This window comes from Panthera onca, chromosome B1, assembly GCF_046562875.1.
Source record: "Panthera onca isolate mPanOnc1 chromosome B1, mPanOnc1 haplotype 2, whole genome shotgun sequence".
NCBI classification, from domain to species: domain Eukaryota; kingdom Metazoa; phylum Chordata; class Mammalia; order Carnivora; family Felidae; genus Panthera; species Panthera onca.
Genome location: NC_138342.1, coordinates 203,567,045 through 203,589,518, shown reverse-complemented (window position 1 = coordinate 203,589,518; position 22,474 = coordinate 203,567,045). Strand labels below are relative to the sequence as shown.

The 22,474-nt window shown below is 53.7% G+C and overlaps 1 protein-coding gene across 9 annotated transcripts in view; it reads left to right on the top strand.

The window, feature by feature from the left end:
• DLGAP2 (DLG associated protein 2) overlaps positions 1–22,474 on the top strand; it is a 777,915-nt gene that overhangs the window by 641,429 nt on the left and 114,012 nt on the right. For all 9 annotated transcript variants that reach the window (XM_078445206.2, XM_078445207.2, XM_078445203.2 and 6 more), the window contains one exon: positions 18,162–19,231. In XM_078445206.2, coding sequence (XP_078301332.1) covers positions 18,162–19,231 — 1,070 coding nt within the window. The remainder of the gene's footprint in view (positions 1–18,161; positions 19,232–22,474) is intronic.

Here is a 22,474-nt window from a genome sequence, read left to right as displayed (position 1 = left end):
TGTATTTATAAATCAAGCCAAGTCCTTATTGGAACATGTCAGCATATAAATACACAAGCAAAGAAGAGATTGGTTTTCTAATACTACCAGAGACATCCTCACGCAAAAGTGGTTTCTGCATTCCAGACTGTTCTGTACGTAGAACACCGAAACTCTAAGTACCTGGCTACAGGGATAAAGACTTCTGTGCCTTCTGAGACTTGGCTCACTTATTTCTCAGGAGGTCACGCTCATTTATAAGCGCCCTCAAGTAGTAAGGGATTCACATGTGTTACCACGTCTTAACTATAACAGCTTATGTTGATTCTTGACAGACCTGTGTGATTCAAAGAAATGTGCAGAAATATGTTGACTTTAAGTTTGCTTTTTTTAAATTTATTTTTGAGAGAGAGAGACAGAGAGCAAGCAGGGGAGGGGCAGAGAGAGAGGGCGACACAGAATCCAAAGTAGGCTCCAGGCTCTAAGTGTCAGCACAGAGCCCGACACGGAGGTCAAACTCACGAACCGTGAGATCATGACCTGAGCCGAAGTCGGATGCTCAACTGACTGAGCCACCCAGGTGCCCGGGTAGCATGGATTTTAAATTAAAATGTTGGGGCGTCTGGGTGGCTCAGTTAGTTGAGCATCCGACTCTGGCTCAGGTCACGATCTCATGGTTCATGGGATCGAGCCCCGCGTCAGGCTCCACGCTGAGCATGGGGCCTGCTTGGGATTCTCTCTCTCTGTCTCTCTCCCCTACTTGTTCTCTCTCTCTGTCTCTCTCCCCTACTTGTTCTCTCTGTCTCTCTCCCCTACTTGTTCTCTCTCTGTCTCTCTCCCCCTTAAATAAATAAATAGTATATAAATAAAAAATAAATATATAAAAATATATAGATTAAAATGTTTATAAAATTATGAAATATGAGTTTCCATCACCTAAAATATTAAAATTAACTTAATTTTCATTAAACTTCAAGTTTATAAAATGAGAAAGTCATCCTTGATACTACTTTAAAAATTACTGTAAGTTCCTATTTGGAAATTATGTTTGCTCATGAAACGATTCTCAAAAATCATAGAACAATCATTCTTCTACAAGACTCTGAGGTTTGCATTTGGGAATTGGCAACAGACGCTTGTGACAGGTTATAAATTTCTGTCAAAGCAAACCTATCAGATAATCACCTATAGAGAAGGTAAGAAAGATTTATTTATCAAGGAGTCTCTATGATTTGTACCAAAGGAAATTTAGAAGAAAGAGATTTGGGAAAAAATTATAACTCCTTTGTGAGGCTAACCGTGTATTTCACAAGGCAGATGTTGTAGGACAGAAAGTGCCAGAAATGACTTGGCTTCTTGAATAACGGGATTAGGTTCACAACTAATAGAGATCTTCTTCGGTGCTTTGGAAGCCGTTGTTTGTGAATGATAGACTCAAGATGGGTTTAAAAGCCATTTATTTGGCCCATAAATAAGAAGTCACTTGGTAATTAAGTGCAATCAAGCTGCAAATGTCTTCACCGTGAATGCTTCATCGAAAATATGATGAAAGTCTGTGGAAGAGCTAAAGATGGGAGCACTGAGCCTGGATCCCAGAGCTCACATCCACATGGCGCATCGGAGGCGTCTGTGTGCAGCCTTCCTTTTAAACTAGAGCCTACATACGCTGCGGGGAATCAGTGGGAGTCAGAACAACAACGAAAAAGCTACTTGTGCGTCTTACGGAGTATTGATCATGCTACTGTTACTGCTGGTCAAGGAGCCGAGTCAAATCCCTAGCGTCTGGTTTGTTTTTGTGTGTGCTCAACAGTGTGCGTGCTGTGCTGTGGAACCAGCGACGAGAGTCAACAGTGAGACTGTGGTTTGAGTGGATTCAGTCCTCCTTCCATCAATCCCATTTCCAAATTGGCCACGTGTCTCCATCTGGTGAAGTGTGCGCTTCTGTCCCCACGTGGTCCCGCTCTCAGCCCTCTCTGGTTGCAGGGGACAGGTGCCGTGGGCCGCCTGCAGGGGCGGTTTGGTGGACAGGTGCATGGCGACCTGCCAGCATCAGCCTGACTGCTGCTTGTGACCAGAACATTCAGGCAGAGTGGGAGCCTCCACAACCAGCTGCAGGTGGGGCCCCTGTGACTCTGGTCATCGTGCCCTGGGCCCTGGTCGTCCCATGTGACAGCTGAGGCGTTCCCCTCTCTGCTGTTCCTGCACCACTGTCCCTGAGTGTCTGGATTTCAAATTCCCCAAGGAAGAGTATGCACTTTCTCCCTCCGTCGCCAATGCACATGGTCCCGTGATGGACCAGGAGCCATCCTTAACCCCCCTCCTCTGAAGGACCACCGGGATACAAGGTTTGTGGTGCAGGATAATGGCACGTGCATAGGTCACCAGGGTCAGGTAGGTGTGCCTGCTGGACATACACGTTGTCTTAAGCTCTCGTCCAAATATGTGTGATTCGGAGAATACGCCAGAGATTCGGTTTTACTTTAGCAAATTTGGGGTTATTTTTAAGGTATGCTTCCGACGCTGTTCCTTGATGCGATTGTACAAAACCGTTGTTTTGTCACCTGAACAAGACAGTCACAGTGTTGGAGAGGAGCTGAGTCCTGAAAATGCTCATCACCTCCACTCCACACACCGAGGTGGCAGGTGGCTGAGCCTGTCCATGTTCCCGTGGGGTTCCAAGTCAGACCACTGTTGGCACTTGACTGGGAGATGACGGTTTCACCCAAGAGGTGGGCAGGCAGGACAGGACTGTGAGGGCTACAGGCGAGGATCCTGTCCCTCCCGCCCCAGCATCATCTCCCAGCTGCCCCTATCCCTCCCGCCCCAGCATCACCTCCCGGCCCGCCCCCGTCTCCCTCGCCCCAGCATCACCTCCCAGCCCGCCCCCCGGCCCTCCCGCCCCAGCATCACTTCCCAGCCCGCCCCCCTCACCCCAGCATCACCTCCCGGCCCGCCCCTGTCTCCCTCGCCCCAGCATCACCTCCTGGCATACCCCCTGGCCATCCCGCCCCAGCATCACCTCCCGGCCCGCCCCCTGACCCTCCCGCCCCAGCATCACTTCCCAGCCCGCCCCCATCTCCCTTGCCCCAGCATCACCTCCCGGCCCGCCCCCATCTCCCTTACCCCAGCATCACCTCCCGGGCCGCCGCCTGGCCCTCCCACCCCAGCATTACCTCCCAGCCCGCCCCCATCTCCTTCGCCCCACCATCACCTCCCGGCCCGTCCCCATCCCTCCCGCCCCAGCATCACCTCCCGGCCCGTCCCCGTCTCCCTCGCCCCAGCATCACCTCCCGGCCCGCCCCCGTCTCCCTCGCCCCAGCATCACCTCCCGGCCCACCCCCTGGCCCTCCCGCCCCAGCATTACCTCCCAGCCCGCCCCCATCTCCCTTGCCCCAGCATCACCTCCCGGCCCGCCCCCATCTCCCTCACCCCAGCATCACCTCCCGGCCCACCCCCATCTCCCTCCCCCAGCATCACCTCCCGGCCCGCCCCCTGGCCCTCCCACCCCAGCATCACCTCCCAGCCCGCCCCCATCTCCCTCGCCCCAGCATCACCTCCCGGCCCGCCCCCATCTCCCTCATCCCAGCATCACCTCCCGGCCCGCCCCCCGGCCCTCTTGCCCCTGATGCTTGCCTGTACCACACATGCCTCTCTGTGCACAGAACGCGCTCTGCCCCAGTGATTGGTCCCCATGCTTGTTTCTCCCACTAGACCATGCGTTTCAGACCTTGCCTCTTCAGAACAGGGACTGTCTCATCTGCTTCCTTCCCGACACCTGACCCCTGACGCCAGCACGGTGCACTGCAGACACTGAATGCACGGCGTGTGCGTGTGAGGACCGGTGGGTGGGGCACGAGTGAGTGGGTAGAAAGGCACAGCTAGAGCATTCTTTCCTGTGTGGAGAAGGCACAGACTGAGTTTTTGTGGGAGAGTTCAGGGCACCCGGGGGTTGGGGGAGCAGAGGACCTTGTAGAGGGTGGGGTCTTGGCAGGCCAGGCGGCTAAGCTCTGAGAAACCGTGCGGTGGGCACAGGGGCAGTGGAGGAAAGAGAGGGGTTCGCTGCGGCTGGGACTCAGGCACCGTGGCCTCAACAGCTGCAGCCCAGAGGGGTGGAGGTTGGGCGGTGGGACGCCAGGCCTGCAGCCGCTCCTGGGGAGCCAGGAGCATCGCTATGGCCAGCAACGCACTTGGCCGCCTCCCGTGGCTACTCCCCTCTCTCGTCCCTTCTTCCTTTCCTGCCCGTCTGCCTGCTGTTCACCCTCAAGTCTCTCTTGCTTTTATCTCCTTCAAGATCCACCCCAATACGCACCCTAACCAACTCACATCTCTGCGACGCACCCCAAACTCCTTGCTGCGATCGGTGTATCCCCCCGTCACGCCTCGGCAACACTTGGCCCGATCTAACCTCCAAACACATCTCGCAAACACGGAAGTCCCTGAAACCCGACCAGAGTTGAGTGCAGGGGAAAGAAAAGCATGTTGAATTCCTTTTAGGTCCCTGGGCTGGTTTCTGTGAGACCCGGCCCCTCGGCCGGGTGGCTGTGTGATAAGATAAAACATCCGAGAGGAGCCGAAGGCTGACACACTCGTGCTGTGCAGGTGCGTGTCCTGAGCTGGCGGAGGTGGTGTGGTCGCCCTTCTTCCTCCTTGGGGACCAGGGGGCCCCACGGCTTATCTTTCTGAGCTCTGTGACCCGCTTTTCTAGGAATGGGGTTTGCCGTCATAATTCAGCCTACTTCCCGGTGAGAGGAAGGCCCTGGATGTGTCCCCCGGGGAATGAGGATGACAGTCACCTAGAGCTGTCAGAGGGACGAAGCTTCAGGCTCCGGTGGCCGCTTCGGTGTGCAGCACGACAGCCTCCCCACTGTGCAGCCCCTGTTGTGGAAGGGGTCGCTCATCTTTTAGCCCCAGGATAGGAGCTGACCCTCCCTGTGTGTTTGTTTAGCGACAAGCAGCATGTGTCCAAAGAGACCCTCTGGAACTTAAAACAGTGACCTTCTCCAGGGCCCTTGGTGAACTCCATGTAAAGGGGGTGGGAGTGGGCCTCTGAGCCTGTCACAGCCCTGCAGACGATCGTTCAAGCTGTCTAAGGAGGGGCTGGTGAGAGAAGGAGACCCGACCATGTGGTGACTGGAGGGACCGCACACTTGAAACAGGGGGCGTTCCTCGGATCGCAGACCACACAGTTTGTGGACTGAGAACCATCCCATCGACAGGGGCCACAATGCAGTCGTACCTAGAACCCCAGGGGCCACAACGTCATCATACCTAGAACCCCAGGGGGCTGCAGTATAGTCATATCTAGAACCCCAGGGGCCACAATGCAGTCATACATAGAACCCCAGGGGCCACAACGTCATCATACCTAGAACCCCAGGGGGCTGCAGTATAGTCATCTCTAGAACCCCAGGGGCCACAATGTAGTTATACCTAGAACCCAGGGGCCACAACGTCATCATACCTAGAACCCCAGGGGCTGCAGTATAGTCATATCTAGAACCCCAGGGGCCACAATGTAGTCATACATAGAACCCCAGGGGCCACAACGTCATCATACCTAGAACCCCAGGGGGCTGCAGTATAGTCATATCTAGAACCCCAGGGGCCACAATGCAGTCATACATAGAACCCCAGGGGCCACAATGTCATCATACCTAGAACCCCAGGGGGCTGCAGTATAGTCATCTCTAGAACCCCAGGGGCCACAATGTAGTTATACCTAGAACCCAGGGGCCACAACGTCATCATACCTAGAACCCCAGGGGATGCAGTATAGTCATATCTAGAACCCCAGGGGCCACAATGTAGTTATACCTAGAACCCAGGGGCCACAATGCAGTCATACATAGAACCCCAGGGGCCACAACGTCATCATACCTAGAACCCCAGGGGGCTGCAGTATAGTCACATCTAGAACCCCAGGGGCCACAATGTAGTTATACCTAGAACCCAGGGGCCACAATGTCGTCATACCTAGAACCCCAGGGGCTGCAGTATAGTCATATCTAGAACCCCAGGGGCCACAATGTAGTCATACCTAGAACCCCAGGGGCCACAACGTCATCATACCTAGAACCCCAGGGGGCTGCGGTATAGTCATCTCTAGAACCCCAGGGGCCACAATGCAGTCGTACCTAGAACCCCAGGGGCCACAATGTCATCATACCTAGAACCCCAGGGGGCTGCGGTATAGTCATCTCTAGAACCCCAGGGGCCACAATGTAGTAGTACCTAGAATCACAGTGATCATAACAGTTATACCTAGAGCCCCAGGGGTCATAAAGTAGTTATACCTAGGACCCGAGCAAACCTCAGAGGGGACACGGCAGTCTCTTGAGTCCTGCTGGGGTCCTGCTTTGGGGCTGTTTGACCTCGGGCAAGCCATTTGCCCCCTGACCCCGTTTTCCTTGTTTGGAAGAGCTGGTGCTGACGGCTACCACACGAGGGCTGCTCTGCGGGTCAGACCGTTTCGTGTAGGAAGCATTGTCCACGCAGGACGCGCTGCACTCACGTCCATACTGCCTGCTCGTCTCTGTCCCTCGGACTGTTGAGACGGAGCACCACACACACCGGCTCAAAGCACGGGCTCGTCCCTCACACACTGGAGGCTGGACGTCCACGGTCCAGGTGCCGGCAGACTCGCATCCTCGTCCGGCTGTGTCCTCACGGGCGGAGAGCCCGCGCCGGGTCCCTTCCTGTGAGCGCGCCCGCCCGGGACCGCGCTCAGCCTCCGTCTCCTCCTCCAGGCCCTGTGTCCACACAGTCCCACGGGGGCTGGGGCCCTGCCCTGTGAGTCTGGGGGACACTCAGTGCACAGCACTGCTCGTCACCGTCCCGTCGGGGAGACGTGGTGGAGGCCGCTGGCACCACCGCCGGAATCCGTGCAAAATCCCCTGCTGATTCCCCGCCTTGGCCCCAGACGCCCTGTCCACGCTCACGGTACGGAGATCCCTTCAACCTGCGGCTCTCCTGCCACTTCCTGCCCCCGAGACCGCCCGATCTACCGGAAGTGGAGCAAGTCCCCGGGGAACCCCACGCTGGCCGGCCTGCACACGCCTCACCCAGGCTCTGCCCCACGGGGCCTCCCAGCAAGCCCACCTGGCTTTCCCAGTACCTGTCACCACCGAGGCGCGTGGGGCCTGTTCCCTTGTCCCCACGGTCTTGTCCACCAGCACACAGCACGTGCTTCCCAGCAGGTGCTTCGCGCCGTGTGCCGACGGGCAGAACCTCACCAGCAGTACGAGAATGAGGCGAGGCGTGCAAACCCTTCAGCGGCCTCTGCACGCACTGGCTGGGTGCTGTCCCCGAGCCTCTCATCTGCAGAGGGGGCGGTGGGCTCCCCGTGGCGATCCGGCAGGCCACGCCGTGCGGTGGGAAGAACAGCCTCTGACTGACTCCGTGCGCTTGGGCGGCCTCGCGTCAGAAGCTGCAGAGCCGGGGCAGGCGGTGGCCACACACTACGGCCACGTGCCTCCTCCCAGGGCCTCCCTCTGTGCTCGCTCGTGGAACTGAGAGACACCGCCACGCTGGAACCGTTCGTGGGTAACACGCTCGTGCTTTTGAAAATGGTGTGAAACCGCACAAACGTGGAGGGTTTCTTCCACCGGGGGCCCTGATGTTACGACAGTAGGATCTTTTTAAAAGGACATCTAAAGAAGGAAAGCACAGGAAGTGAAGAGAAGTGCTTCAGCCGGATGCTTTCCGCTGAACTCAGCCCGGGGCCTCACAGTCAGGACGCAGCAAGGTCTTTCCTGCAGAAACTTTCCTTCAAAGGGGCTCAGAGCGCTTGAAGATGAGGAGTTCTGAGCGACGGCAGGCTGGGAACGTGCGGGAGGACACGAGTGTGCCCGGCACCCGGCGAGGTGCGCAAGCGGCCCCCACCCCTGGGAGGACACGAGTGCTCACAGCGTGTGGTCAAGTGTCGCTCACTTCCACAGTCACCGGCTGGCCCGACACCGAGGAGGATGCACCACGGTGGCCAAAGGGACTCTACTAACCACGGGGAGCGACTTGGAGAGACGGGAGGCCAGCTGGGCAACATGATGCCGCACGTGACAAATCAGCAGCGAGGGGCACGGACCCGAGGGCCACGGAGGTATTTGCAGGTTGATGACTCACATCCTGAGATGAAGTCTCACCACGCCTGGGACTGCGCCCAGAAATTTGCCCTCGAAATGCTTCCCAAGTGACTCTGGTGTGAAGCCTTGGTGTCCAGACCTTTGAATCTTGGGCAGATAAAGGCAGAGCCTCGCTATGTGAGGGATGTGAGTGTCCCAGGACAGGTGGTGGCTGCTGTCCCCGCAGGAGACTCAGTGAAGCCTATGGAGTCCCGGCCAGGCTGCCCCGATGCGCCTCCCCCCACGGTCCCCAGGCAGGGGGCCCCAATGCGCCCCCCACGGTCCCCAGACAGGCTGCCCCGATGTGCCCCCCACAGTCCCCAAGCAGGGGCCTCCTGACACACCAAAAAGCTACCATTCACTGCACAACTTGAACCATCGTCATCAGATTTCTCTGATTTTGTAAGAAGGCAGAACAGTGAATAACCAAACCACGTAAAATATCCTGACGGAACAGAAATGTGATCACGACACGTGATCCGGGGAGGCAAAGACGGGGGACAAAGGAAGATGCGTGTGAACATGCTCAGGACCTTTGCACTGAGCCCCAAGTTCGCCTCTGAGCCTGACGGCTTCGACCACACGTGTTGTGCCCTAGACAGAAGCCATTAAGGAGCAAACCAACAAGCTTACTGCTTCCCTAAATTTTACTAAGCAGGTTTTTTTTGCTGGGTTCTAACACACATGGGGAAAATTTTGTAAATTGAAGTTTGAATGTGTTCAACGTCATGTTTTTGTTTATGTCTCCTCCCATTACAGGTGTTTATTCATGAGTACGTGCTTTGTGGGGACATACACACATTGTACACTTTGCCCATCCACGTGTGGTTTTCGGCGTACTTACAGATGCATGCAACCATCAGTGCCATCCACTGAGAGCATTTTTAGTGCCCATACCCTCAGCAGTGACTCCCCATCCTCCCCGTCCCAGCCCCTGACCAGCAACAAGCTGCTGTCTGTCCCTGAAGACCTGCCTGTCCCGGACGCTGCACAGAAATGGGATCATGTTTCAGTCCTTGGTTTCTGTTGCCTCCTAACATTCCACTGAATGGATACGGCCCTTTGTGTACTCATCAGGTGACAGACAGTGGGGTTGTTTCCATTCTGGGGCTGTGTGGTGGACGGTGCTGCTGAGAACAGACGTCCACAAGCTTTGGGGACACAGACTTACGTCTCTGTTGGGCGTGGTCCTGCAGGCTGGATCCCTGGGTCATGTAAGGAACTGCCAGACTTTTCCACAGCAGCTGCACCACTTCACGTTCTCCCCTCTCCAGCGGTGTGTCAGGTTTTCCCTCCCTGTGTGCTTCGAAACCCTTGTTCCCATCCATCTGTTACAGACATCCTGGTGTGTGTGAAGAGTATCTCACTGTGGTTTCAGCTCCGTTTCCCTGATGGTTAATGACGTTGAGCATCTTTTCACATACTTATTGGCCACTTAGGTATCTTCTTTGTTTTTGAGAGACAGACAAAGCACAAGCAGGGGGATGAACTGAGAGGAAAGGAGACACAGAATCTGAAGCAGCTCCAGACTCCGAGCTATCAGCACAGAGCCCAATGCGGGGCTCAACCCCACGAATCATGAAATCATGACCTGAGCCAAAGTTGGTTGCTTAACCAAATGAGCCCCCCATTTATGTGTCTTCTTCAGGGAAATATCTGTTCAGCGACTTTGCCCATTTTTATTTGGATATTATTTGCCTTTTTTATAACTGAGATGTAAGTGTTCTCTATATACTCTCTATATAATTTCCTTATCAGATGCGTATTTGCAAGAATCTTCCCCATTCTGTGGGTTGTTTCTTCACTCTCCTGGTAGTTTGCTTTAAAGCAAGAAGTTTTTAATTTTAGGAAATCCATTTTGTCGTTTTCTTTGTTTCCTGGACTTTGGATGGCATGTCTGGAAACCTCTTCTAATTCACATGACCAAGGAGAGATGTGCATTTTCTCTTTAAAGAGTTGTATGCTTTTAGCCCTTACTTTTAGTTCTCTGATCCGTTCTGAGTTCATTTTTGCATATAGTATAAGGGGTGCAGCTTTGTGCTTTTGCACGTGGCCACTGGGTTATCCCAGAACCATTTATAAAAGAGGCTATTCTTTTAACAGTGTTAGCGCTCTTATCAGAACTGAACTGGCCACAGATGTGTGGTTTCATGTCTGGACGCTCAACGCTATTCCATGGACCTATATGTATATCCCTGGGATAGTGCCACACTGTTTTCGTTACCATAGCTTTGTAGTAAGTTTTGGAACAGGACCTTTGAGCCCTCCGACTTCCTTCTTGCTTTGCAAATTGTTTTGGATGTTTGGGACCCACTGCGTCTCCACATGAATTTGAGGACTGATTTTTTTTCCACTTCTGCAAAACCAGCAGGAATTTTGATAGACAACATGTTGAGTCTGTAGGTGACTTTGGGTAGTATTGAAAGTCATCTAATCCATGAACACAGGATGTCTTTCCATTTATCTAAGTCTTTTTTTTAATGTTTATTTATTTTTGAGAGAGAGACAGACAGAGCATGAGTGGGGGAGGGGCAGGGAGAGAGGGAGACACAGAATCGGAAGCAGGCTCCAGGTTCCGAGCTGCCAGCACAGAGCCCGACGCGGGGCTCGAACTCACAGACTGTGAGATCATGACCTGAGCCGAAGTCGGATGCTTAACCGACTGAGCCACCCGGGTGCCCCACCATTTATCTAAATCTTTAATTTCTTTCAGAGATGTTTTCTAGTTTTCAAGATGCAAATGTCTCACCTCCTCGGTTAAATGTAGTCCTGACCATTTGATTCTCGAAGACATTACTGTCAATGGAATTGCTCTACTAATTTCATTGTTGGTTTGTTCGTGGCTGAGATGTAGACACATAACTGACTTGCACGCTTTGATCATGTAACCTGCAACTTTGGTGAATTTGTTTATTAGCTCAAATAGCTTTCTTATGGATTCTCTGGGATTTTCTCTCTCTAGGAATATGTCATCTGCAAATAGAGATAGATACATCTCCTTTTCTTATTAGGATGTCTCTTATTTCTTTTTCTTATCTAATTGCCCTGGTTAGAACTTCCTGTTAAGGGTTGAATAGCAACACCAAGAGCAGAAGCCCTTGTCTTGTGCTGATCTTAGGGCAAAAGCTTTCAGTCTTACACCACTGAGTATGTTAACTGTGAGTTTTTCATAAATGCTTTTATCACGTTGAGTAAGTTCCTTTATGTTCCTAGTTTTCTGAGTGTTCTTACCATGAGAGGTTGTTTGATTTCCCCAAATGCCTTTTCTGCATTTGAGTTGAGTTGGTCACGTGTTTTTGCTTTGGTCCTATTACTCTCTTGTAATATGTTGATTTTTCTATGTTGAACCTCTTTTGCATTCCCGGGATAAATCCCACTTGGTCATGGTGTATGATACTTGGAATACACTGCTGGGTAGGTTTGCTAGTATTTTGTTGAGGATGCTTGCATCTGTGTTTATAAAAGATATTGGTCTGTAATTTTCTGTCCTCATGATGCGTTGATCTGGCTTCCATATCAGGTTATGCTGGCCTCATAGAACGAGCTAGAAAGTGTTCCCACCTCTTCAACTTTTTGGAAGAGTTTGGGAAGAACTGGCATTAATTTTTCTTTAAATGTTTGGCAGAATTCACCAGTGAAGCCATCGGGTCCTGGGCTTTTTCTTTGTTGGGAGGTTTTGATTCCTGATTGAGTCTCCTTATTGTTATTGGTCTGATCGGATTTTCTGTTTCTTCTGGAAATGATTTGTGTATTTCCATGAATTCACCCATTTCATCTAGGTTGTCTATTTTTTAGTGTAAGTTGTCATAGTATCATAATCCTTTTTATTTATGTCATCAGAGGTAACTCCCCAGTTTCATTTCTGATTTTAGTCATTCGAGCGGTCTGTCTTCCATTCCAGCCAAAGGCTTGTCAATTTATCGGTCTCTTCAAAGAACCAACTTCTGGTTTCGTTGATTCCCTCCATCATTTCATTTATCTCTGCTCTAAGCTTTACTATCTCCTTCCTACCTCTAGCTTCACACTTAGTTTTCTTTTTCCATCTGTATGAAGTTTAGGGTCGGCTTTTGAATTTCTATAAAGAAGCCAACTGTGATTTTGATAGGGGTTGTGTGGAGTCTGCACATCAGTTCGGGAAGTGTCTCCACCTTCACTGTGCTAAGTCGGTCCACGAATAAGGGACACCTGTCCATTGGTCCAGAGCATCACGGACTCCTCCCGCCGTGTTTTGCGGTGGTCCACATACTCACCTTGTACTCTTTTGTTAAATTTTTGAGGAAACCCTTTGTTGATGGGGGTTCAGGTAGGTCCTCTTAACATATGGCGGGAGACATCTTTCCTACCTTCACGTGGTAGATACAGGAGTAGGTTCACATGGCTGTTTCTTATCACACCCCCCTGCTCATGCGTATGTTGTGAGGTCCTGACGGATGCAGGTGAGACCGTGGGCCTGAAGACTTACGAGAGAAGGAGGCTGAGGCAGGTGCCTCAGCAGGAAGGATGGGTGGGTGTGTAAAGGGTGAAGGCAGCAGAGAAGAGAAAGGGAGCCAGGGCAACCCCAGGGACGAAGTGGGGGCACCTCACAGCTCTGCACGGGGGCAGAAGACACGATGGTAAGTGGAACTGGTGTGGGAAAAATACACGATAGCAGAATATTTCGCTTTTCGGCAAGCGGCTCCACAGCCCGCTCACCAAGTCCGTATTGTTTGGTGTCATCTTGTGCGGGCTGCTCTTTACTCTTAGCTTCTACCTTTAGTGAGGATGTTCCTTTTAGGGTGCACGGCAAGTGCAGTGATGATGACGGGGAAACACGTCTGCCCGGTGGGCACATAGAATAAAATCAGACGAAAGGCAGGCAGGCACCTCACCTGACTCTGTGAGCTTCAGGCCCCCGGGAGACACAGCTGGTGTCTTCAGTGCGGCGGGACCTCGGGGAGGGGTGCCTGCCTCCAAGGCTGGGGTGCAGGAGAGGTTCCACGCGTTCTCCAAGACTCGGGCCTGAGCCCGTCGCCACAGTGTGTGCCCAGCCTGGCTGGCTCACGCCTGGGCTTGGTGTGCAACCAGCAGCCGGTTTAATGAGAAAGGGCCCATGGGGCCCTCACCCAGCACCTTCCCCCACCTGGTGGCAGCTGGTGCTGGCAGCAGGCCACCTGGAGCTGTGCGCACGCCGCGTGTACGTGCAGGTCTGCGTGCCTGTACGACCTCAGTGACTTTCCCCGCCTGTCCTTCCAGCCTGGGCTTCCTCAGCTGCGTGTGAAAAGTGCTGGCTCCCTGCACATGGTGCCCACACCCAGAGATAGCATATTTTTTAAAGTTTTTATCCCTACACTCAAAACATACTTTTTCAGATTAGAACACCAACAGTCGTGAAATCCCACAGTAAAGTGTGCCTTTACCCTGTAGTTTGAATTTGGGGAGACAGCTAATGGATAAGGAGGATTAGACCGCCGTTTTCTCTTGCCTCAGAACAAAATATGGTGCGGTGAGTAGCGGGCAATGAGGGAGCTAAGGTGCCCCCACATTCTGTGTCTCTTACCTCACTTAACACAGAGAGACTGCCAGCCCCCGAGTGTCTATTCCGTGTTCCAGAGACTTAAGACAAAAACAACCTGTAATACAGGTCTCTAATGCACGTTTTAGAACCGCCATTGTTTACAGAACGTTATTTTGTTGTTTGTCGTTGGGAGTGATATTATTTTTACCAGGCAGTGCGTCAGTTTCCATGCCTACGTCAAGGCACTGAGTCCCGAAGAGCAGAGATGAGAATGTGTTCCGATGTGTTACATAATCCAATTCAATTCATTACGGCTAAACTTTTATCTTTTGTACTGTTCTTTCATGTGGCCGCATTCATAATGTAGCTTCTGGGCCGAACGTGAGACAGAAATAGGATACGTGATTGGAGCCATAATGGTTGTGCTTTTTAATATAGAGGAAGATTAGAATTGTATTAAATTACATGTTAATGGAAAAATAAAGCAAAAGATAATAGGACGACAACTTTATGCTGCTGTAAAGTCTAGATTACAGCACATAGTTTTGCTATTTATCAGCTGGATATTGAATTTCCTTTGAAAACTTGCTTTTAATTATATTAAAACATAATATAATCTACACTGTCCTCTCCTAATATATTAAAGTGCTCTGGTTATAATTTGGCTGTTGAGAAAGGAAGGCGCCCAGGAGCTCTTCCAGGGCAGACACTCCCCTGAGGCGGTGGCGCCCCTCACACCAGTGAGGTCGGGCTCTCTTTGGAGACAAGGGGTCCCTGCTCCGGAGGACGTGCAGGAGAGGCCCCTGTGCTGCCCTTCCTAGGAGACAGCCCCGCCCCTGCTCAGCGTCCGGTCCCGGCCGCTGTCCGTCGCTCCCAAGTAGGGTAAGTCGTGCCCCGACTCCTTCAGGATCTGCGAGATTGTGCCTCTGCCTTGTAGGATATGTCCGCGTCTAGCTGGCCTGGACAGGTGGCGGTCCAGAGCCTGCAGAGGGGACATTTTGAATCCATGTCTGGGACCAGGCACTTGGCCGATGTTCACAGGGGATGATGCTTCCTTACGTCGGTCACCAGAAGAGTTGGTCAGAAATGATGTAGGAGACGACTGGCATCTCTTAGGTTTCTTTCCTATTTCCCACAATTGCCCCGAATGTCTGTTTGGCGTCTGGTGTCGGGTGTCCCTGACCCCAGGCTGCAGGTGGCACCTCCCAGGTGAGGAGCTGCCAGGACAAGGACAGGGATGGGACGGGACGGGTGGGCGGGGCGGGCTGACTGGTCTGGCCTGAGGCTGGAGCAGCCCGGGGAGGGGGCTGGGCCAGCGCAGGAGCAAGGGGACAGCAGACAGCTTCCTCCCTGAGGAAGCGGGGCGCAGGTGCCTCGCGGAAGCCCGAGTCTTGTCCTGCCTCCAGGACGACGCACAGCGGACACCGCCTCCCCCGGGGTTGCCTGGACTGCGGGGCTCTTGCAGAGTGCATGCTGCCTGGGAAGGAGCCCACAGAACAATGGCCAGAAATAAGGGTTGTTGCATTTGGTTAAAGCGGCATGCCACACCGACAACGAGGGGCAGGAGGGAGGGCCTGGCCAGCCCACCCGGTCAGCAATGGCCTCCGGCACGCGCTCCGGACTGGCGCACGGCCATCCCCCGAGCAGGCCGTCCCCGGGGCCGCTTGGATACAGGCTGACGAGTGAGGACTCAGCAGTAAGCCGGGAGCCGCTGAGCAGGGAGGAGCAGGCTGGCATGTGCACGGGCAAGCGAGGGAGGGAATGAGGACAAGGGGAGGGGAGGCAGGCAGGAGGCCGCTGCTGTGGCCCTGGCTGGCGACGGGCACTCAGGGTCTGAGCCAGGGCAGGGAGGAGGTGGGAGCAAGTGCCAGCCCTGGAGGGCACGGCCGGGAGAGAGCCAGCAGGTCTGCCTCTGGGGCTTCCCGGCCCCTGACAGCCTTTCCGGGACAGCCAGCAGAAGGCGCCCGGCCACCCCGGGGTCGAGTGTCCTGACACGGCAGCCTGAGCGGTCCCTGCACCCTGATGTCCTTGTGGGGAAGGTGGCAGGGGCTGTGGAGAGGGACACAACCCAGGCCCATCCAGGGAGCCAGCTGGTCTCCGTTTTCCCAGGACAGAGAGCTGTCTGGGCACCCCCAGTGGGACGAGGAGGCTGGGGCCCTCAGATCCTGTCTGGGCTTATCCCATAGTGTCTCTCTCCTCGGTGCTCATTCTCACACCCTTCCCACCTGTTCCCGTGACAGACAGCTTCCATCTGTGTCTCCTGCTTCTATTATATGCATATTATGTAGCGTATGTACGCATGTGGATACGTGTTTTACTTATACATATTATATATGCACATTATGCACTGTGAGAGTCTGTGTTTCCTGCGTGTATTACATACACGTTATATACATATAAATGGATGGATACGTTATGTACACTGTATGTGCATACTTTATAGTAGGATCTATTTCCTGCATAAATTATATGCGTATTAAATATTATTTGTATATGCCACATATAGATATATGTATTATATATGCATACCATATGTGCATGTGATATATTAGGCTCTTTCCTGCATATATTGTATGGATATTATATGCTATATATCATATATGGATATATGTATTAGAGATACTTGACATACACGCTATTATATCCTGTAACAGTGTATTTCCTCCATATATTACGTATACATTTATATACATATATATGGACATTATATATACTGTATATGCCTATTATATACTAGTCTGTTTTCCTGCATATATTATATGCATATTAGTATATGTGCATATCATATAGATATATGTATTATATATACATACCATATATGCATATAATATACTAGACTCTCTTTCCTGCATATGGATATTACATGCAATATGTATATATTATATATGGATATATGCATTATATATACATACTGTATGTGCATATTGTATATTGTAATAGAGTCTATATTTCTTGTATGTGTGATATATCTACATTATATACATATATTATGTATAGATAGGTTCATTGTATATACATACTATATATGCATATTATATATCGTAATAGAGTTTGTATTTCCTACATAGGTTATATGCATATTTATACCACATATGCATGTTATATATGTATACGTGAAGTATACATAATGTATGGATAGTACTATAATAGTCTTTATTTCCCATCTATAACATGCATATTGTATACCAGATATGCATATATGTATGTCATATACTGTAACAGAGTCTATTGTTGCATCTGTTTGGAGACCTCTGGAAGCAAGCTCTGAACTGAGTCTGAAGCAGAAACACTGAGTCAGTAGGAAGCAGGGGTGAAGGAGAGGCTTCTCTGAGGAATCCTGGAATCCAATCACTTAGATTTAATAAACCCAGAACTTTGTAGATGCTGACCCAAGAGCGTGTAAAAGGACGATAATTACAACACCAACAATGGATGGCACCAGAGAGTGCCCTCCTCCTGAGGCCCTGCCTGTTGCTTTGCCAATGTCTTGTCTCCCGTCACAGGGAGCAAACAGAAGCACAGGGAGTGTGGCTGGCCCGCCTGACCGGCCCGTGGAGTCACACACCACGTGGTGGCAGAGCTGGGGCCTGAACCTGAACGGTACAGGACGTAGCCACCTGCCTGAACGTACAGCACGTAGCCACCTGCCTGAAAACAAAGCCAGCCCCCTCTGAGGGATGACTCCTTAGGACTTATCTGTGCACAATATCGCATCTCACGTAAACCAACCATGTTTTTCTGTCCTGGGGAGAATCTTACAGTTGAAAGGCAAGTATCTGAAATGAAAGTTAGGACATCCTGTGTTAGTCCTGCTTTGACACAGACAGGTGGCCTCGAGAAAGCCACCTCTTCTCCCCCTGAGCCGCAAGGACGTGGCTTTAGACCCTTCAGGATTAATGCATGAGTGCATATCACATGAGCTTACTGAGCAATATTGCTAATTAAATAGCAAATGTTACTTTTTAAACTTCTGAAACTGAACCACAATACTCAAATCTAATTGAAATGTAACTCATTCTCCCCCCCAAATTGTTGATTTGTTTAATAGCACAAAGTCTTGCTGTCCAGAGACCCGATGAATCTCGCAGACAATACATACTTGTGGTTGTAGAACTATATTTAGGGATAACCAGAGTTTATGCTTCTTTTTTTTTTAATGTTCATTTATTTTTGAGAGAGAGAGAGAGAGAGAGAGAGAGAGAGACAGAGTGCAAGCAGGGGAGGGGCAGAGAGAGAGGGAAACACAGAATCCGCAGCAGGCTCCAGGCTCTGAGCTGTCAGCACAGGGTTCGATATGGGGCTTGAACCCATGAACCGCGAGATCATGACCTGAGCCAAAGTTGGATGCTTAACCGACTGAGCCACTGGGCGCCCTGAGAGTTCATGCTCCTTAATAGTCTCCTACTTTGGAGCAGTCAGCGTACAGGGAAAAATGATTCCCCTCTCCAGTGCCCAAAACTGACCCCTGAGGACCGGATAAAACGGTGCCCGCGTGGGGTGTCCGATAATTGACTCTTCCAGCACGTCAGTGAGGGCGGCGGCTGAAACGGCTCTGTGTGTTCTCTCAACAGACCAGCAGTACTCATGGTCCCCGACGCAGCACTTCAATGAGGGAAGGTACTCGCCGGCTCCCAGGAACATGAAGGGGCTGCCGGGGGGCCGGGCCCCAGCCCCGCTGTGCTCCGCCCACACCTGCGGCCTCGCGGGCCCCGAGGACTGCGAGCGCGCGCACGACCACCTGCACCACGTGCAGGAGGCCAGGCAGCCCTACCTGCTCAGCCCGGTGGACGGCTGCCCCCTGGACCACCACCGCTGCTCCCCCGGCAGCTCTGTGCACTCGGAGTGCGTGATGATGCCCGTGGTGCTGGGCGACCACGTGTCCAGCAGCACCTTCCCCAGGATGCACTACAGCTCCCACTACGACACGAGAGACGACTGCGCCGTGCCGCACGCCGGCGCCAGGGCCAACCGCATCCCCGCCAACCTCCTGGACCAGTTCGAGAAGCAGGGGCCTCTGCACAGGGACGGGTTCCACACGCTGCAGTACCAGAGGACGTCCGCGGCCGCGGGGCAGCGCGGCGAGAGCCCGGGCAGGATTCGGCACCTCGTGCACTCCGTGCAGAAACTCTTCACCAAGTCGCACTCGCTCGAGGGCCCCTCCAAGGGCCACGTCAACGGGACCAAGGGCGACGGCCGGGCGGAGGACCACCACCACACCCACCACCCCAAGCACGGCAAGAGGAGTAAAAGCAAGGAGCGGAAGCCCGACGGCAAGCCCCGGTCGGGCGCCAGCAGCTGGTGGAGCTCCGACGACAACCTGGACAGCGACAGCACCTGCCGCACGTCCAGCGTGGTCAACAGGCACCACGTGGACCACGTCTCCCACTGCTACCCCGAGGTGCTCCCGGGCCCCTTCGGGGACCTGTCCCTGAAGACGTCCAAGAGCAACAGCGACGTCAAGTGCTCGGCCTGCGAGGGCCTGACCATGACGCCCGACACCAAGTACATGAAGCGGAGCTCCTGGTCCACGCTCACCGTGAGCCAGGCCAAGGAGGCCTACCGCAAGAGCTCGCTGAACCTGGACAAGCCTCTGCTCCCCCAGGACGCCAAGCCCGCCCTGAGGCCGTGCCACTACCTGCAGGTAAGGGGTCCGGGCCGCCTCCCGGCACGGTCTCGCTGACAGGCAGTCGCGGGCGGTGGGCTGGCCTCTGAGGCCCTCCCAAGGCGCCCCCTCCCCGCCCCCCGTCAGTCTTCGGCCCCAAGCGCGGTGGGCTGGCCTCTGAGGCCCTCCCAAGGCGTCCCCTCCCCCCCCTCCGTCAGTCTTCGGCCCCAAGCGCGGTGGGCTGGCCTCTGAGGCCCTCCCAATGCCCCCGCCCCCATCAGTCTTCGGCCCCAAGCGCGGTGGGCTGGCCTCTGAGGCCCTCCCAATGCCCCCGCCCCCATCAGTCTTTGGCCCCAAGCGCAGTGGGCTGGCCTCTGAGGCCCTCCCAAGGCGCCCCCTCCCCCCCCCCAGTCAGTCCTCGGCCCCAAGCGGGGTGGGCTGGCCTCTGAGGCCCTCCCAATGCCATCCCTGTCAGTCCTCAGCCCCAAGCGCGGTGGGCCACTCCTTTGGTGCCTCCAGGGCTGGAGGATGTGGCCCCAACGACAAAGCACATCAGCCCCTGGTCTGTTCCCTCCCTGGAAGGTGGCCTGCAGCCAGCAGGGCCCCCCGACCTCTCCCGACTGGAGTGTGTCTGAGCCTTAAAGCACCACTGGGCATGCCTGGAACACGTATCTGCTCCTCCGGGGTGGCCTCTGGGCCCTTGTCCGGGGCGGGCAAAGACAGACACAAGTGAACGGGGCGAAGGGCGAGAGCCGCTCACGGTGGGATGCTTCTGTGACGTCCCTGAGTGTCTGCCTCCTCCTGACACCATCCCTGAGCACGCTTACAATTAAGAGGCGCCTGCTTCCTCTACAGATGCCTCCCAATCCCTCTTACCGGCTCCCGGTGCCCTTAGCAGAGCTCAGAACGGGGAGAGTTGTCTTGGGTAGGGACGGGACGGTGTTCCCCTCCCAGTCCCTTGTGCGCCTGGAGAGACCTGACCCCTAGAATGAGGGACGCTGGTGGACACTAGCTGAGTCACCAGGCAGTGGACTCACGGGGCAGGTGGACGACTGTGGGTCTTTCCAGGGTGCAGGTGGCTGCAAAGATGCCACCCTGGCACACTGTCTAAAAGCCAGCGGTTCTGTTTTGAAAGGAAATGCTAACAAGTCACTTTCACAGGCAGATCGACTCGGAGACACGAGTTAGTAGCGGGGTGAGATGTTGTTTGTAGAGCCATGGGAGAGGCTTCAACTTTGCTTATGGTTAGCAAGCCCCAGTCCTATATGACATACGAGTCTTACCTGCCCGTCTAAAGGAACGTGACAAACAGACTCAGGGTTCGTGCCGGCCCCTGCTGGAAATGCAAAGTCTCCCGCTCTTCTCTCTGCGGCTTCCTGGACACTTCACCGTGAAGCTGTGTCTCCGGTGTGTGGGCCCCCGGGTGTCTGCCCCCGAAAACTGCCTCTTTCCGGGACACGTCTCCTGCCACACGTCCTCTGTGGTGCCTCACACCCTGGGCTCTTCCTGCCCTTGACCAAACATCCTTTCTCTGTCCGCCAGCTGCTGGTTTTAATTTGTTTTCATTATGGAAAATACGAAGCCCCTGTAAAGGCAGGAGTGTAATAGAGTGACCCCGGTATGCTCGCTACCTCCCTTCAGGAAGGTGGGTTCCCAGAGGGTCTTGTCCCGTCCACACCCCTCGCCCGCCCACGCGGATGGAAGGAAATGCCCGCATCCTAAGGACCCGTTCCTGCACTCACCTGTAAAGGATCCACACCAGAAGATACGGGCTCTGTCTTTAGAAGCATAACTGCAATACTGTCCTCAGACATCAGGAAATAATGATCGTGTGCTAGCTTCACACATGTGCTCAGGACTCAACTGTCCCCATTGCTCCCGATTTCTTTTTAACGGTTTGGATCTGGATCCAGATAAGGGGCTACGTGGAAACCAGTTCATCTGTCTCTTTAAAGCCCATTGTTTCCTTCTTCATTTTCTCTCTCTTTCCTTAAAGTGCATGTATGTATGTGTGTGTGTGTGTGCATGTGTGTGTGCATGTGTGTGCGTGCATGTTGTTGAGGAACCAGCTCTGGAGGAGCGGCATCCCTCGATCTGGTTCTGTCTGCGCCAGCTTCACGGCGTCGGTGCAGGTGCCCATCTGTCCCCCCTTGGGCTCCTGTGGTCCCTCTGCTCATGTGCTCATGCAACCCACTCCTCAGCCGTCCTCCCCCTTCCCTCCCAGAGCTTCCCCAGTGCAGCCGGTGCCTCAGGGGTGAAGGTGAGCGGGGGCTGCCCTGGCCAAGTTCTAGACCCCTGGGATACGCGGTCCTGACACAGATGTGTGGCGGGTGGTGAGGAGGACCAGGACCTCAAGAAGTTGTGTCTCAGTGCACAGATCCACACCTGTGCTACAGCAGAGGTGAGCCCAGGGCGGGGACAGTGCCCTCTGGAGGACGCAGCTCAGCACTTCCTTCCTGCCCCGCCATCATCTGCTCCGTCACTGTGGGTCACTCTGGTGAATATGGCGGTGACCTCACAAGCAGTATCCCTGTCTCCCCAGGCTGTCTGTCCTGGTGTCCCAGGACGTCACGGACCCACGTCCAGCCCTCACGCAGGTCTCCCCCTGCCGACTGTACTACCTTTCCTGTGGACATGTGAATCTGCGGACCCTTGTGAGCCCAGGTTTCTTTCCCAGCCACAGCCGGGGAAGAGGAGGAATGTGTCTGCAGACCCTACAAAATAAAACTTAGGAGACAAGAAGGGAGGAATAAGCGCTTATAAGTTCTGCTCACATTCGTTCCCCCGAAAACTAGGCAGACGTGGAGCTAAGAGAGGGAGCTGTGTTTTCCTCCACCTTCGGTCCGTATGGACGCCGAGTTCATGCCAGAGGAAGGCTCTTTGTGTTTCTAAGTCGGTCGAAGCAGACAATAGACAGGATTGAAAGAAAATGAGGATGCATTTTATGCTCTGAAACAGATGTTTTCATCTTTTCTACCTCTGCAGACAAAGCACCTAAGGTCAAACTTTTAATGAATGTCACGCTGACTGGGGGCTGACAGCAGCCCTGAGCTCAGGGAGTTCTCCATGCGCGAGGGGGGAGGTGCCTGCGGGAGGGCAGTCACGGCAGGCACACCTGCCTTCCCCGGCAGGCATGTGGGCCTGGCCTGCCCGTGGCTCCGTGGCCCCTGACCCATGGCTGCAGCGTCCCCACTGCCCCTCCCCTCCCCTCCCAGGCTCCCCCTCCCGCCCCCTGTCTCCCCTCTTGGGTGTCTTCACCCGGCCTGTGGGTCCCTCCTGGTG